This window comes from Lissotriton helveticus, chromosome 7 (genome assembly GCF_964261635.1).
Source record: "Lissotriton helveticus chromosome 7, aLisHel1.1, whole genome shotgun sequence".
Classification (NCBI taxonomy): Eukaryota; Metazoa; Chordata; class Amphibia; order Caudata; family Salamandridae; genus Lissotriton; species Lissotriton helveticus.
Window position 1 is genome coordinate 867499514 of NC_136068.1, and position 17990 is coordinate 867517503.

The 17990-nt window shown below is 44.6% G+C and overlaps 1 protein-coding gene across 2 annotated transcripts in view; it reads left to right on the forward strand.

Annotated features, from left to right (window-relative positions):
- Window positions 1–17990, forward strand: part of LOC144769314 (rho GTPase-activating protein 7-like) — a 782472-nt gene that overhangs the window by 745294 nt on the left and 19188 nt on the right. For both annotated transcript variants that reach the window (XM_078653386.1, XM_078653387.1), the window contains exons 7-9: window positions 4467–4626; window positions 10368–10566; window positions 12724–12940. In XM_078653386.1, coding sequence (XP_078509512.1) covers window positions 4467–4626; window positions 10368–10566; window positions 12724–12940 — 576 coding nt within the window. The remainder of the gene's footprint in view (window positions 1–4466; window positions 4627–10367; window positions 10567–12723; window positions 12941–17990) is intronic.

Consider the following 17990-nt stretch of genomic DNA (forward strand, 5'->3'; position numbering starts at 1 on the left):
CCGAATCTACCCTGAACAGACTGCAGCAGGTGCAGAACGCGGCTGCCAGGCTCCTGACGGGTCTCCCTAGGCGTCAATCTGCCCGTCCCGCGTTGAGGGCATTGCACTGGCTCCCTGTGAGGGACAGGGTGAAATTTAAGTCACTCTGCATTGCCCACAAAGTTCTGCACGGAGTCGGTCCACCCATTCTGGATGAGATGGTCCAGCCCTACAAGGCCTCTCGTTCACTTCGCTCTGACCACCAACATCTCCTTCAGGTTGGCAGGGTGAAAAAGGCGAGAACTGGTGGCAGAAGGTTCTCAATAAATGTGGCTTCCTTGTGGAACTCATTGCCCTTACATCTGCGCTCGGAAGCTAGTCTTCTTCGTTTCCGTAAGCTTTTAAAAACTTCTTTGTTTTCCGTTTAATCCCTGCATCTTCTTAGTAGTGTTATGTTCTGGTAAGCGCTGGGATGCCTATTGGTAACCAGGCGCTATACAAAACTCAGAATAATAATAATAATAATAATAAATATATATTTTCCTGCATTACTCCTAGCCTTAAACAACATGCTCAGTATTGTAGCAAGATAGGGAAAGTTGGAAGTGAGAGATCAACATAAAAAGGAGCACAAAATCCTTCCCTTTCGGCCCCTGCAGCTTAACATTAAGTTATTTCACAAAGTCAGAGGTCCCCCATGGGCTAACAACAAACCCTTGTTCAGGAGGTCCACTCAAGATCCACCAAATATTAATAGAAGTTCAAGTTATACCTCACTCCTAATCCAAAGATCCTTGTCATATTTTCCTTCCAAAGATCATCCCTGTATATCGCGGCACTCATAGGTTGATTGCCATCTTTTTATTTCTTTCACATCATCTGCACGAACAAACTTCAGACAGCTTTGGGGATATCTTGGCTACTGCTCAACTCCATATAATTCCTGAAATTCTCTTTTCTGATGTGCCAGTTACTAAACCAGCTGACACTTGCACGTATATTTGTTGTGTCGTCTTGGGGATGAGGTTGCTCTGTTCACACTTTTTTTGGGTCAAGTCTTTCTAGTTGACTTGGGACTCCTGATTGACTCACTGGCTTGCCCTTTACTCTTAAGACATTGTTCTCCACAACTTTTGCCACTGAAATATATGCAGCCTCGTAGGTAGCAGTACTAATGAGTTAAACTACATCTTCTGTGCTCATGGTCAAAGCAAGTGCCCCTCAAGCCAGTGCCATTACACAAAGCTGTAGTGAGCAAGTGATGCTTTTACAAGATGGCCACGTAGCTCAGGATGAGGAGGAAAAAAGAGGAACACAAATAAAAAGATACCTAGCTTCCACCTTCTTTGCATTTCGACCTCTTTCAGGACAGGTATTTCACAGAGTTCTTGTCTTTTTACTCCTATCTGGTTTAAATTTGGTGGACCAACCTGACTTTATGCCCCAAAATCCTAATGCCACCAGTGCCCCAAGGAAATACATCGTCTAAGCAACCTCTTTAGCCCCCTTCCTTTCCAGCACTTTACTGACCACAGACTTTCTCTTCTTGTGCTCTCACCAGCTTAGCTTGGAAGCCAGGCATCTATACCAACATTTGAGCCCAGATTTATACAAACTGTGCTACATATTTGTGTTACTTTTTTAACACAGACCTGACGAAAACTGTTAGGTTCGGATTTACAGTCCAAGACAAATTGCGATTTGCGATGGATTTGACCCAAACGTAACACACACTGAGGAACACACTGCCTTGCGTTAGTTTGTGTCAAGGGGTGTTCCATGGGTGGTGCATAGGCATTCCCATGCAACCATCCATGGGTTCTGATGCAAATTCCGATCTGCAAAGAATTGTGGACATTGATTTGCCCCAAATCCTGCTTCTCTTGGCAGGCGTAACAATGATAAATATTTAAATGTCTCCCGTTTTCCTTCTTTGCATATGTGCTGCATTATACAGGAGACATACAAAGGGGGATGTTTTAAAGCATAGTTTTCATGCACAAAAACTATGCTTACCACAACACAGACACTCTTGCACTGTGGCGCAAGGGAGAATGAGCTGGCTCATGGTAGCGCAAAGTGGCCTGAGCAGAAAGACAGCAGAACAGCGCCACATCTTAGAAGATATGGCACTGTTCTGTTTGTTTCCGTTCCCTTACACACCCACAAAGCACAGCACAGAAAGCAACATTACTTGCTGCATTGCATACATTGTTTGGGTCTTGATCACCATCTTGAGTTCTGGGTCCCTGAAACATTGGAGGAATGAAGACACCATTGTGTTTTTGGCATCCTTGGGTTGCTTTAAAGCCCCACTATTATGGTTGTTAACCCAGGTTCTGTCAGGTACTTTCCAGTCACGCACTCACGTAGACACAGTCAACCACATTTGGAAGGAAGTAAACAGGCCCCAGAAGCAACGACGGTAGTGGAACCCCACAAATATGTGACACTGTGGAAGCCTGGATAATTCCATACCCACCAAAATGCATTCTAATATGAGGTTAATTAAACATTAGCTTTCAAGTTATCCAGTCTAAAGCCAAAGAAAGTAGTCACATCCCACCGAGAATTCTCAGTTGGATATATATGCTGCCCCATTTGAAAAGCACGTCTGCTACCAGCAGTGGAAGTGATATTCATGCAGAGAAATAAATTGACATGTAGCTTATAAACTCTACAATGTGGAAAGGAGGTGTTGCGTGCTGGTCAAGAATCTTATCTTCATAGTGGGAGGTGTGGCAGCAACATCTCATGATATTGTAAAGCCATCCATTTGATTTATGAAAACCGCTCATGCCTCAGCTGGTCATGCCAAAGGGAATAATCCATTTGTCTAGGTCCTTCAAAATGTGGAAACCATGCCTTTTACAAACAAACATTTTGGGCAATTTGGGCTTTACCTATTTAGTGCTGTAGTTCCTTAGCTGATTAGTTGGTACATTTGATTTATCCTTTTTAGGGCAAATAAGTCGCACATCACACAGAATACCGCCCATATTGCCTTTTGTTTTCAGTGTATTGTAACAAGTTACACAGCTGCAGCTGAACGCCGAATGAAAGTGCAGCAGTTAGTTTGGTTAGGAAAGTAAATGTTTGTAAATCACCCACCCATGTTTATGAACGTGCATCCACGCACCAAGTTATAGTGTGATGGGGATGTAGTGTTATGGTACACATGAAAGTAGTTTGATCGAAGGTACCATAATCCCCATTTGCACTATAGGATAGCTTAGAAGGTACTAATAAGCAATCGAAGTGTAGTTGAAATAGAGGTCCTCATTTATTTGTGTGCCAGTATCGCCAGCTAGTACCAATTGAAATAATTGCGGGCCATAAACAGAGCTTACACCGAAAAAATGAAGAAAAAAAAACATGCCCTCCACCATATGACCATTCCTTACTGATCCTAGTGTTTTTTTTAAACTAGCTGAGATCCTGCAGGCTGCTTAATTACCTTACCGGCAGCAACTGAGGAGGAAGTTCCATACCGTGGTAAACATTATTAAGCAAGGATCCACTGACCTTTGACTCAACCTATTAGCTTAGCCTACTTTTTCATGGAAGGGACGTAGCTAAGTATAACAGAAGTGATGAATACCAGACAATGGAGAAGGCAGAACCTTGGTGTTCTACGGATGCTCTTAAAACTATAAACTTCTCTCTGGCACTGAAAACTAGGGGTGGGCGGAATTTGCGCAATTGCGTTATGCAAATCTCTGTGAAACGGTAAAAAATCTCCACGAACACACAGAAATTCCGCGAACACACAGAATTGCTTGTTCGCGATGCTTTTTTCCTGTTCGCAATAGTTTTTTGCATGCTCGGGGGAACATATCCCGCAAAAACGCGAACAAGCAAAAAATTTCGCAAAGTCGCAGAATGCAGAATTTTGGGTAATTTTGTGTTCTCCGCGGAACGCGAACTTACCCAAATTTCGTGTGCGGAACAGAATTTACCGCCCAGGCCTACTGAAAACCCTCAAAGGAGTAACCAGGAAGGGCCCAAAAAGTAGGGCAAGTGAACGTTTTTATTAGATAGAAGATACCATTTAAAGAATTCTGTCCTGACCTTCATAGTGTTGGAGCAGAACCAAAAATGCATGTGCTAGGCAGTCTAACGCCCCTTAGCCCCTACCAAAGAGAAAACTCCCCATAGAACCAAAACTATTTTGTCCCTTCTATCATCCCATTCTCTGAAACCACACGCTTCCTCTACTCCCTGTTCACTAGACGTCTTTCCACCAGAAAGTGAGACTGTAAATGCTCTATCGTAATTCATGTGGTTTGGTATAGGATGCAAACTTAACCCAACAATCTGATCGATCAAATATTCACAACCTGACAATATATCATATTTTAAGAAGAGCTAGCACTTGTTGGTTTGTAAGTCGATACATATACCATCCTTTGCTACAATTTGATATTCTTAATTCTACTGGCTCTAAAGTTTTCAGACTAACAGTTTGTTTACCTTTTGATTTGTAGGACTGTTCCCAAGTTTATCAGAAAAATAAAAGCCCCAGACTATAAGGACAAATATGTATTTGGCGTTCCATTTCTTCTAAATGTCCAAAGAACAGGATGTCCAATTCCAAAGGGCATCCTTCGTGCTATGGAGTACTTGCAAATTCACTTCCTAGACCAGGTATAGACTTTAAACCAGAATGTGTCCACTTATTTGATTTTTTTGCATGAATTCTAATTGTAAATGTCAGAGACAACAACTTATGGTTTGAGTTTTTTTTAAATTTTTGACAAAAACTGAGTATAACAGTATCAGTGACAGGAATTGCGTTTCTTCTTGACCCCTACATTTCAACATTCCATGGCATTGCTTGAGAAATTTGTCAACATCAGGGGCAGATTTTGAACCACCGCAAAGTGACACAAAACAGCACTGTTTTAATATGGTATCTACTTTCCAGTGCAAAATTGTTTTGTGTCAGAACAATTACCCTTTTCGTAGCGCAAATAGAGCTTTGCACTGCTTTCTACTACTTAGCCTGAAGGGGACTACCCATGTGTGGTACGTGAGCATCTCAGTGCAACCACCTAAGAATTTTTACGCAAAGCCCTGCCTACAAATATTGTTAGACCAGGATTTGGGTAAAAAATAAAAATGCTTCCTTGAGTAAAGTAGGAGAAATGTTTTTGTTACTTACATGATACACATTGCTTTTGTGCAGCACTGTACAGCACACATCATCCAATGTTTGAAATTTAGATAAAAAAATATCATAGCATTGTATTTGAAGGTTAGCCATGCAGTAGAAAACCTATATTGGTGACACTCACATAACTTTTTGTTGTGGTACAAAAGGTGTCCTTCCAGTACATACTCCTATGGCTGGACACACTTTAAAACATTTCAAACATTGCACGCGTGCTGTACTTACTGTGTGTGCTTCACAGATGCAAAGTGTGAAATGTTTGGAGAAATACCGAGTGTACTCGAGCAGCCCTGTGGCAGAGGGCTTGCTCGTGGGGGGCACTTGGCATTTATTTTAAAACTTACCTGCTTCCTCTGCTGACTGCAAGCAGCCCTGCTCCTTCTCAGTCCCGCTGACTACGAGCGGTGGACGCCTATCTCTTTTTAAAAAACCCTTCCCAACCCGCCCTGCTGGCTCCGCCCACCCTCGTCATCAGCCTATTTAGGCTCCGCCCCTTTTTTGCCGAGTGTACTCGAGCAGCCCTGTGGCAGAGGGCTTGCTCGTGGGGGGCACTTGACATTTATTTTAAAACTTACCTGCTTCCTCTGCTGTCTGCAAGCAGCCCTGCTCCTTCTCAGTCCCGCTGACTACGAGCGGTGGACGCCTATCTCTTTTTAAAAAACCCTTCCCAACCCGCCCTGCTGGCTCCGCCCACCCTCGTCATCAGTCTATTTAAACGTCCCCCATGCGTCAGCGCAGCGGACGAGCGCAGCGGGCGCGACGGAGGCGCGCCGGAGTTGCGCCAGAGTTAAGCCCGTCTGCGCCCGTCCGCGGCCGGACGGGCCCAGGGGCCAGGGACGCTGCCATCTCTTATTCCCGCTCCACTCTAATGAGTCTACAAACCATTGCTTGCCCTCTACCTCCCGAGACCTGGACCAGGATCTCCTTATTGGGGATCCCAGGTCACTCTTCCCCTTTGCTGGGGCCGTCGTCATCTTCCACCCTTCCTGTCCCTGCCGAGTCGCAGCTCCGGGTATTATACCTCAACACTCGCTCCATGGTCAGGCATCAAGCCGATATTTTCCATCTTCTTATGACAGAGAAGCCAGATGTCCTTTTACTATCTGAGACCTGGCTCACTGACGACTCCCTCCCCGACATCCTTGCTGCACTACCTCCTGACTACTTTCTGCTGAATACCAACCGACCTGGAGGCCGCTCCGGTGGAGGGGTGGCAGCGGTAATACGGAAGAATCTTAAGATCATTGCCTCTGCCAATATGACCCTCCCCGATGTGGATAACCTGGTCCTCCGTCTTGGGACCGAGGTAGGCGCTGTCACCCTTATGGTACTTTACCGTCCCCCCCACCCCATGCCTTCCTTCCCCTCCTCCTTTATTGAACAGTTAACCAATCTTGCCACCTCTTCCCCCCGTACTATCATTGTCGGGGATTTCAATTACTGGTTCCAGAATGAGGATGCCGGCCCCCATGCCACCGAACTGTTCGAGGCCCTCTCGAGCTTGGATTTTACACAACTAGTCAGGTCTGCCACTCATAGCGGTGGCCATATCCTTGACCACATCTGGGCTCACGGGGTCAAGTCCTCCTGCCCATTCATAACACCTTGTGTGTGGTCCGATCACTTCTTAATTGACACCACCTTTTCGGCCGTTGGCCAGATCAGGACCCCACTGCAGGAGGGCGGTACCGCACGCAAGTGGAGAGCCGCCGACTCCTCCAAACTCTTATCTCATCTCTCTCTCACCCGTCCCTTGTTCCCCACAGACTCAAGCACTGACGAGCTTCAGGGGCAAGTTTCTGATTGGCTCACTATAGCCAGCGATACTTTCGCACCTTTAACCAAGTTTCCCCGATCCCGACACTGTCATTCCCATAAATGGTTTACCCCTCACCTTAAGACTTTGCAGTTAGAACTCCGCCGACTCGAGCGCAGGTGGAGGAGAGACTACTGCTTACCTAGCAGAAGTGCATATGTGGCTGCGCGGAACGAGTATAAAACAGCCATTTCCGCCGACAAAAAAGCTTATGCCTCAGACAAAATTTTATCTGCCCCCTGCAAGTCTAAGAAGATTTTTAAAATCCTCAACGAATTTACCTCCGATCCTAGGACACTTCCGACTCAGGCCCCCACACAAGAATCATGTAACGCGCTGAGCACTTTCTTTGTCCAAAAAATTGCCTCGATCAAAGATACCATTCCGACTACCCCCCCTGTCGCCGGCCCCGCTTCTCCCCCCCCATAATGCTCTTTCTTTTACACTTTTCCCTCCCTTAGACCCTACCGCTTTGGCCACACTGGCCACCCGCGTTAAATCTGGATCCCCAGACGACTGTTGTCCCCCCACCATATTACGAAATATCTGCCACTCTTTACCTGATTGTATCCTTCCCCTGCTGAATTCTTCTCTGTCGTCCGGTACGGTACCCCGCTCCTTCAAGGAGGCCGTGTTGGTGCCTCTACTGAAGAAGCCTGGGGCTGATCCCGCCGTCCCGGCGAATTACCGCCCCATCTCTCTCCTGCCTTTTTTCTCCAAAATTTTGGAAGCCCATGTCACCACCTGCCTCTCACAGTTTATTGAGAACTCCACCTTTCTTGAGACTAACCAGGCCGGCTTCAGACCCGGCCACTCTACGGAGACTGTCATCTTGGCTGTGCTGGATGCCCTGAGAGACGGTGCTGACAAGGGTACCCCCCAGGCCCTGGTTTTATTAGATCTGTCGGCTGCCTTCGACACGGTGGACCACAACATCCTTCTCCACCGTGTCGAGCAAGCTGGCATCCAGGGCCTGGCGTTGGCATGGGTCAAATCCTTCCTGACCGGGAGGTCTCAGACCCTTAGCCTGGGCACTTTTAGAGCTCCTCGGGAGCACTTGCCCTGCGGGGTCCCTCAGGGCTCCTCTCTGTCCCCCCTTCTTTTCAATCTTTATCTTCGACCCCTTCTCTTTTCCTTGAGGCAGTGGGACGTCACCGTTTTCAATTACGCGGACGACCTGCAACTCATCTTCCCTCTTGATTCCCCCTCTGCTATTCCCAACTTTCAGGCAGTTATGTCCCACATCCTATCGTGGATGTGCCAAAATCAGCTTAAGCTGAATCCCGGAAAGACGGAGCTTCTTCTCCCTGGCAAGAGCTCTACCCACTGGGGTCCGCATTTTTGGCCGGCAGAACTTGGCCTTCCCCCCACCCCTGTGGCCTTGGTAAAAAGCCTAGGGATCACTATTGACTCCGGTCTCTCCCTCGGGCCCCAGGTGGGGACAGTTGTCTCCTCCTGCATGTTCCAGCTGCGCAGGATCAGGAAGGTGGCTTATCTCCTCACTCCTGAAGCTCTCCTGCAAGTAATCATGGCCCTTGTCCTCTCCCGCTTAGATTTTTCGAATGCTATCTATCATGGTCTGCCCAAAACATCTCTCTGCAGACTACAATTCGTTCAGAATCAAGCAGCGAGATTGGCCTTTGGGATTCCGAAATGGCAATCCGCCAAACCCCTCCTTCTAAAACTGCACTGGCTCCCCGTCATCTCGAGGGCAGCCTTTAAGATCGGCTGCCTCACCTTTAAATCCTTATCTGGTTCCTGTCCTGTTTTTTTTAAATCTCTCATCAGGACCTACAGCCCCTCTCGGAACCTGAGATCCTCTCATCTGCACCTCTTACTCACTCCCCCTGTCAAACTCTGCAGATCCGGAGGCCGGAGATTTGCATTTCTGGCCCCCAAACTCTGGAATTCCTTCCCCCTCTCTCTTAAAACCTCCAATTCCCTTACCCTCTTCCGTAAATCCCTAAAAACTTGGCTCTTCCCTCCATCTGGCTAAACCCTCCCAGTCCCCCAGTTGTCTGCCAGCGCCAGGAAACCCATGGTGTCAGCGCGCTTTATAAATTCCCCTTACAATACAATACAATACAATACAAATAATATTTCTCAAACTTTGCACATGCCTCAAGATGCTGTTTCGTTTTGATAGAAAACACAGTCTTTACATCAAAAACCATGTGTGGCTGTGCTGGAAAACCTCTTACATGGATGCCCGCTTGAACCAAAGTAGTGCAAAGCAGTGCAAAACGCTACTGGGCAAAAAAAAGCAGTTATGGTGCACAAAAAAAGTTTTGCGCTGAAATGTACATACCCTATCAAGACTTTGCATTGCTTTGCATCCCTCAGCGTGACTTTGCAGCAACAAAAAGTCTTGCTAAATCTATTTATTCCCTGTACCGAGAGTGTCCCTAGAAATAACAGCACTTCGAGAAGGTGTAGTAGTGTGCAACGCATATTCTCCCCGTTCCTATTAAAACAATTGAGTCAAAAAGGGGACACTCACCTTGCCATCAGCACAATCGCCCTAACCTTGTAGGGCAATTGTTGATGAACTTCAATTTGCACACGTTACTTTCAGGCCAGGCTTAAGGCATATGTATGGCACATGTGTTTATATTGTAAGAACAAGTAGCCAATTTCATTTGCAAAGGAATATATATATAAAACAAAGGCCTCTAGAATGGCATAGTCAGTGGGTACTCAGTTGGCAAATGAATGTGGGCTTTTTAAAATTCCCAGTATCACTCTTTGTGTCTCATTCCATGGACCGTACTACATTAAGGGGCATATTATCAAGAACGGCGTTAAAATTATCGCCGCTTTAGCGGCAAGAAACTACCGCTAAAGCTGCGATAATGGGCTTGATAATATGCCCTTGAGAATTCCAATAGAAGCCCATGTTCACACCAGAACATGGGCTTCTATGGGAATTCACAAGGGCATATTATCAAGCCCATTATCGCCGTTTTAGCAGCAGTTTCTTGCCGCTAAAGCGGCGATAACTTTAATGCAGTTTCTTGATAATATGCCCCTAAGTTCATTATAGGCAGGCGTCTTATGATGCAATGGCAAATGACCACAAAGGTGCGCTATATTGCATCAAATTAACTATGAAAATGTCTTGTTACTAGGGGGCAAGAAGTCCCCACATGGCAAAGCATTATTTTGCCTAAGACTTTTATCATATATGCACTGGAGCTGTCTCGTCTCTCACAGTAGATTGCAAATTACTTTTATGGAGATCTCTATGGCTCTTCTGTATAGCATCATGCATACGGTTGCTTAAAATTAAACATCTTAAATATTTATTCTCACATACCCTTTCTTTCAAAATCCATGTAAATCCATTCTCTTTTTGTAATTTGTAGCAAGTTCCATGTTTTTTGTTTCTTTCTTGAACAGGTTGGCCTTTTTCGAAAGTCTGGAGTCAAGTCCCGCATCCAGTCTCTAAGGGAGATGAATGAACTTGATCCAACTGGTACCAGCTATGAAGGACAGTCTGCGTTTGATGTAGCAGATATGGTCAAACAGTACTTCCGGGACCTTCCTGAGCCCATCTTCACAACGAAGCTGTGTGAATCCTTCCTACACATCTACCAGTGTATGTAACAGATACATTTTTCGGCTGGTGTGTAATTACTGAAGCATTATTTGTTTCATACCTTATAGCGGGCAGCAATTTGCTAATTGTTCCTTCTAGTCCACTGTTCCAACATACTTGAGCCCAAATATATGTGTTATTTGCTCCATTTGAAAATCATGCACGCAAAAGGGCACAGGTGTGCAGTTTGCACGTAACTCCTAATAAGGATTCAGGTGCTATGGGTGTTTGAGGCCAATTAGGGATTAGGTCTAGAGCTGGATTGGGGGCCGAAAATTTTCACACTGATGACCCCATGTCCTCAATAGCGTACTTACAAATGTCCCCAAGGAGGCCGGGGTGCCCTTGCCTTATCCGTTAAAACGTGTGTACGTTATCAGCTTTTGAAGAGTCTGGAAGAGAACAAGAATTGGCAAAGCCAGTTGGTCTCGCCTTTCCAACATATTGGCATTGATAATGCCGTCAGCATGGTCAAAGATTTAAAAAAAAAAACCCTTGATGAGGCCGCCCACATCATTTTGTACATGTGCGCATCAAAGTGGCACAAGCATTTGTTTTCTTTTTAATTACCAATCTCAGCTGCATAAGTAACTAAAAAGAAAATAAAATGTACAAAGGATTTTTTTTAATGAGCATGGGAACTGAAGTGGGAGGGGGCAAGTAAACTCGGAAGCACCATGAAGGAGGGCGGTGGAATGCCACAACACGGAATGTGAATGCAACATGGGGAGGATGGGTGGTGTCGAGAAGCAATATGGAGGGCGCAGAGGGGAAGGAACAACAGGGAGAGAGGGGGGCATGAGTGGGGAAAGCAACATGGAGGATGCAAAGAGGCAATGGAGAGAAGCACATGAGTGATCGCAACAGAGAGAAGCACTTGGGTGACAGAGAGCAACACTGAGTGTACGGGAGAGAAGTACATCAGGGCGACAGCTCAAAAATACATACACCATAGAGTACGTAACACAAAAGAAAGTAGTGCTTGAAAAATGAGCAGTAGAAGCAAATAGGCCAGGCAATCAAAGAAATGGTAAAGAGGCAATGCTCCATGGAACATATAACCACCATATTGATAAGGTGGGGAAAGAGTAAGAAACAGGCAAGTAAAGTGACAGGAAAGCTAACCAGTGGTAGGCAGTGGGCGGGCTCCAAGTCTCTCTATGTTCTAGGTAAGCCCTAATATGCCTCGCAACACACACCACATGCACTGTCTAGTAGGCTCGGCCAAAAGAAGTGGGGGAGCAAAGAGGACTATTGGAGAATTAATTCAGCAGTAAGAGACCTTCTTTATTTGAGAGTGTGGGTTACTTATTTCTTACTCTAGAGTAAAATTCAAGTCAAAGGAATCACAATATGGTATGGGAATGCCGAAACCTGCCAAAATGGTGGACCTATACTCCATTCTACAGCAGAAAACAAGTGAAGAAAGTGGATCATTTCGATCTTTCCAACTTTTTTCTGTTTCTTAAATAGAAAATTACAATTCATTGCTGTACTAACCAACGCAATTTGCAAATATATTGCTAAAAATACCAAGGGAATAAATGTATACTGAATTGGGTAATGGTCTGAGAAGTAAATGAGGCTTCTTAACTCATGTTCTCTTCAAGTTGCCAATCAGTTGCTTGACCAGTAGAAACAAGTATGTGGCAACCCCAGTAACATTTTTAGGCTGGCAAAAGTATTTATGAAGATAGTTTTCATGCTTTTGAGGCACTTATCAGTCTGTTGTGACTGACTGCATTAAAGCAGAAGGAGATCAAATGTGAAGTTCACCATCATGAAGATTTTCTTTGTTCCGCATTTGTGGGGCAGCCAACTAGACAGCTGTGTGCGGTGAGAGCTCAAAGGCTCTGACAGCCATGCATCTGTGAGAGCCCATGGTAATCACTGCTGTGTGTGGGAATTTTTGTGGGAAATAGCAGGAAATATGATTGTTAAACATTTTTATCCTTTGTTAATGTTGAAACATATTTTAATGTTCTTCCTCGTTTGTGTCTGGTGACTTCTCTCGGGTTATCCAAGAGTGTACTCTGTTGATGGTACAGATAGAACTAATGGACCCAATATCTAATCGAGACACACAGTTGTTACTCGTTACCATTACTACTGACATTCACGAAATGACATGATGATTCACATGTTCTTTATTTTCAGATATGCCAAAAGACCAACAATTCTATGCAGTCCAGGCGGCCATCCTTCTCTTGCCAGATGAAAACCGAGAGGCTCTTATGACCCTTCTCGTCTTCCTCAGGGATGTGGTTGCTTGTGTCGAAGAAAACCAGATGACTCCCACCAACATCGCTGTTTGCTTGGCTCCATCTCTCTTTCACCTCAATACATTAAGGAGGGAAAGTTCTTCATCCTCCAGGTACTTGTGGTGAAACTAGATTCCTCATTTCAATGCATCTCGTCATTACATGAGAATTAAAGAAATAGTTCAGATTTTTTCTGCCTAGTCGTTTCTCCTTTTGGCGGAGAATCTACTAACTGCATCCAGCATTGAAGATACCATTAATTCAGCACTTTTAAAGCACTATTACTCATTCACCATATGTACAGCACAGTCACAACAAAATGTTATCTCTGGGCAGGAATTTGCTATTGCAGATTTATATGTGGAGTGGTGTGGCTCACTGGTTAGAGGCGGCAGACCCGGAAGCAGAAGTCGGCCCGGGACCAGGGTTTGATTCCTGACGCGGCAGGGTCGTGGACGAGGGTCATCGGACTCGATAATTCTCGCCTCGGTGCCTACTCTAACCAGGGGTCCCACTCGGCAACTCTGGGCATTAGCTTGCCTTATCTCCACAACGGCCCCATCAACGCCGGGGATGCCTGGCTCCACCTTGGGGATTCCCAGCAGGGACCATCCCACAGGGAAAGCCAGGATGGGTTCCCCAGCGGTATACAGCGCCAGGACGCCGACTGGCAACAGTGCGCTTTACAAGTATACACATTACATTACATTATTATATGGTTCTAATTTTCTTAAATGAATCAAGACGAATGGCTGAGTCAGTCTTACCCAGGTGCAAACCAATTACCTACAGGTTACACATAGATCTCTATAGTGAGCAGTCAACTCGTGAAGCTGTTTTATGATGAACCAGGCAAGCACGTAGTGCACCTACAAGCAGAAAATGAGCTCCTTCACAGGTGACGAGCCAATGCTGCAATACAAGCGAAACAATGTATGTAAACCATAATTAATCATGTTCAGGGGTGTAATGAAGGCTCCTATAGCCCCTGGGCTTGGGGGGATGGGGGGGCGGGGGGGGAGGAAGGATCACCCTTCTGGGTGGCTCACTGAGCCCAAGACCAGTAAATATCTATGAAGTATGGGAGACTCCGGGGCTTCTCATCACATTCTACAGGGAGGCCCCATCATGTGTTACATCACTGATCGCGTTCCGATTACCTTTTGACACTCAAGTCTCATTTTTTGTGCTAGTAAACGTCCTTGTCTGATTCAGCACCAACACGCAGTACCTAGACAAGAGTACTTAACATACTCCTTAAACAGGCATGATACCATCCAAACGAAACCTAGCAGATAATTGGTCTCATCTGAGACCATTGGACAGGGTGGTACTAATAGCCTATGAACTGCCTGGCACAGTGAGCACTGGGGTATCCAATGATTAAACAAGTCCCTGCAGAAGCAACACAACTGTTCTTGGATGCGTCAGAATAATGTGGGCATAATGGCCAAGTTGGAACCAAAAAGGACGCTGTGGTGAGGTGTAGAGAGGTGTGGTTAGGGTGGCTTGTAGGGCAAAGAGGCAGTGACTGCGTGGGAAGGTTTTTTGTACATTTGTGAATCGGTCTTATGGTCTGGTGGGCCAGTTTTTTGCTGTTGATTTTCCTGATATTAAAAATAAACATTGCATGCATCAAGCTCAAATCCATGAAGTCTTCCTTACCTTGCAAAACACTTATACAGCATGTCTTTACAAGTAAAAAAAAAAGACCAGTGTGCAAAATGGGTCACTTTTTAGCTATCTAATTTGCTAACTGGGGCCACTTTTATTTTGGTGCCCATGCTAATTTTCTGGCTCAGGCCGACTCTGGGTGTTGACTGTACTTAGTGCAGGAACATGAACTGTCTTACAAAGTTGTATAAGCAAAGCGGGTCCGGTTGGACGGGAGGGAGGGAGGATATAGAGATGGTGGAGGGCTTCTGAATTTTCCAATGTTAGTGACTATGTTAGTGATAGTTGAACTGTCGAAAAAGAGAGATTTGTTTCTATCTTTCTCCAGCACTGTGGAGGAATACGTTTTAGAGCATTGGGTGTGCTACATCGCCATGTCAAGACTGCGTATTTACATGGCGCCAATGAATTGAAGGCATGCATGTCAACGTGAAACAGTCACAACAACATGTACAGCGAGCTTTGCAGCCTTTCTAATATGACTATTTCACAATAAGGGTCAAGCAAACAGTGTGTGTCAGCCTCTCCCTCTGCAGGGCCATATCAGGCAATAGAAGCCGGGGGAAGACGTGACAAAGACGGATGGCCTTTCAGCTGTAACTCATTAATCAGGGTGAAGTCAGCCACAGTAGGGCTGATGAGCTGCAGTTCTCTTGCCCCCCCCCCCCCTGCCTTTTATTCCAACTCTGCATCAGAGCATGAAAGAGTCACAATAAGAGAAAGTGTTTGTTTTTTCCATTTATCTCTTGTTTTCTTTAAGGGCGCCTGCTTGGATTGCCAGTCCAGATAAATAGTTATTAATCTTTTACTTTAGGAGTCAGACTTCAAAGGGAAACATTATCTCTGGAACGTAACTCGGAGGACTAAACTTAAAGTCAAGCGTTCTTAGCGTCTAGTTTGTTGCCTAAACGTTATTGGGTTGGAATGTTCATAGATAGCGGCAATTATGTCATCAATATGGGTCTTATAGCTTTAAAGATAACGCACTTCATAAGCAGCAAAAAGGACCACTGAAGAAGACGTTTTAATTTTCTTGTGAGGCACAGTTTGGCTACCAAATGACATGATCGCAGGATCTTGGAAATCTTTTTAGATAAATGCATGTTTCTGCTATTTACTTGTTATGTCTCTGTCAGTATGTGTACCTTGCATGACAACAGGAGTGCATCTGCATGAAACGTAGTAAGCCCGTAGTACTCCAAAGCTTTCAGTTGAGAAGAGACACCAAGATACAGCGAGATTACGTCATCTTCCTTTAATTTGATTTTTCCATGTTATATCGATTTTCCTTGCTGCAAAAGTAGGGATCCTTTGCGTCTTAAAAAAATTCATTTGAGCAAATACTAAAATTGCACATTTGATGCATTACATGCTTATTAGACAGTCAAAGGAGTATTCTTTGGTAGGAAAGTGATCCATTTTTGCCACCTATGTTTTCCAAACCCATGGTGTGAACCGACAGACTACAGGCCTAAGTGGCACGGTAAAGTACTGCCTTCCATGACAGCTCAGAGGGTAGGAGAAGTGACTGACATGGCTTGAACAGAAACTAAAATAAAACAAGCACTGGCAAAACCAATAGATCACACAGATGAGAGCTGTTGGCTTTAGCAGTGTTTTGCAGCCATGCTCTACAGCAGTACGAAAGTTTTGCAGTGCGGCTAAAAAGAATTAGAAAAAGTGCTATGATGCAGCCTGGGCCAATACTCATTTTTTCTTCTTCAAAAGTTTTTTACCGCTGGATGCATCAAAGTCACTATTTTATTATCATTTTTAGCCACACTGCTATAAAGCATGGCAATAAATCAATGATTATGCTGTACAGCATGAACTAAAGACAATGGCAAAGCCAATAGTTTTAAAGGCAGGACCTATTGGTTTTGCCAACGCTTGTTAGTTCTCAGCACAACACCTCTGTGACTCTGAGCAGATCAGTTAATCGTCCCGTGTGTGAACAAGAAAAAAAAAACATTGTCAAATATTCTATCACATAAAGAAAGCAATGTGCCCAGGTACATGACTTCATGAAAATATATTTGGAGGCAGATACCATCTGTTGGCACAATAAACATACATTTTTATGTGTCGCATAGTAAAACAAAGCTGCAAGAGGTTCAACAAGGAGGACAGGGTAGAAGAAAAAATAAAAGTAGTGCCTCAATCACAGCGCGATTAGCGGAAGGACATCAATCAACCTGAAGCAATTAGTACTTGGTATATGATCCAGCCGAAAGAAGAGGAAGTGAAGTCAGCATGCGTTGGTGAATTAGAACGCAGCAAATAAGAGATATAATGAAGGCAATGAATGTGAAGCAATCGGGGGGAGGGGGCTGCAAGCCCCTTGTTGTATACAATTTCTCTCCCACGCGAGAGCTCATGCATTGTATATACTGTCACAGGCGAATCCAAAAAAGAACCAAATTTTCTGATTCAATTACTGTCTGAAGTATGGACTGAAAACACGCCAAGGAGCTTTGTTGCTCAGTTAGCATAATAGTCACATTTTCACATATGTTGGGGAGGTTAAGTAGGGGAGAGACTTCTAGATCTACTTCTATCTGTTAACGAAATTCAAACACACAACATAGAGAAATGTATGGACTAAAAAAGAACACAGCATTTTTAAAAGATTAATAGGATTGGGTTTTGAGATATTTGCTGGAAAATTGGAAAATAGTGATAGAAGATAGTGCCACAAGCAGGTCATATTTAAGTGTATCCTGCAAGATGATAAATCATTTGACATCTACAGTGCTTTGAAGGTCCCAAGGTGAAGCCTAGAAACTTATACTCTGCCTTACAGTCTTCTGAGGTCGATACATTTAGTAATACTTTATGAACACTTTGTGCCTTTTTGTATGACTGTGAATTGGTGCAAAGTTTTGATAAATCTGAACCCAAGTCATCCTGTGAAGTACAAGCATTTTAAGGATAGAAACCTGCATGCAGGCTCCTCTATTTGTAGCACCCTCACACTGCAGTTTCCACTGAAACCAGAATCCATAAAGCACCAAGAATACTGACCCTTTCTGATGGTTTAATAGCGCTGCCTTTATGCTTTGCCTCCTTGGCCCGCCTACACAAGTCCCAGCATCCTCTCTTCTTCTTGCCTGCCGAGTACTTTGAAAGATCTTTGCTGTTTCCAGCATTTCTAAGCTGGTCTTTGACAGACTTTACTCCACAAGACTAGGGCCAGTCACCTTAGAGTGGGCATCTGCTCCTCTACCATTTCTGGTAAAAGGATCGATGTACCTTGCTGGACATGATGGTGGAGGCAAAAGCATGGCAACAGGTGGGATGTTGTAGCTGGATGTCAATGCCAACTATAGGGAGGAAAGGCACCAACCTTGCAACTAGTGATTTTGCTGTATTAAATATGCCTTTTCACTAAACGTTTTACTGAAATGCACCTGAAATTTTACTGAAATGACATTTGGAATTTCGGTTTCTACTGTGGGTGCAATGAAATATTCATTAACTTTTTTATTT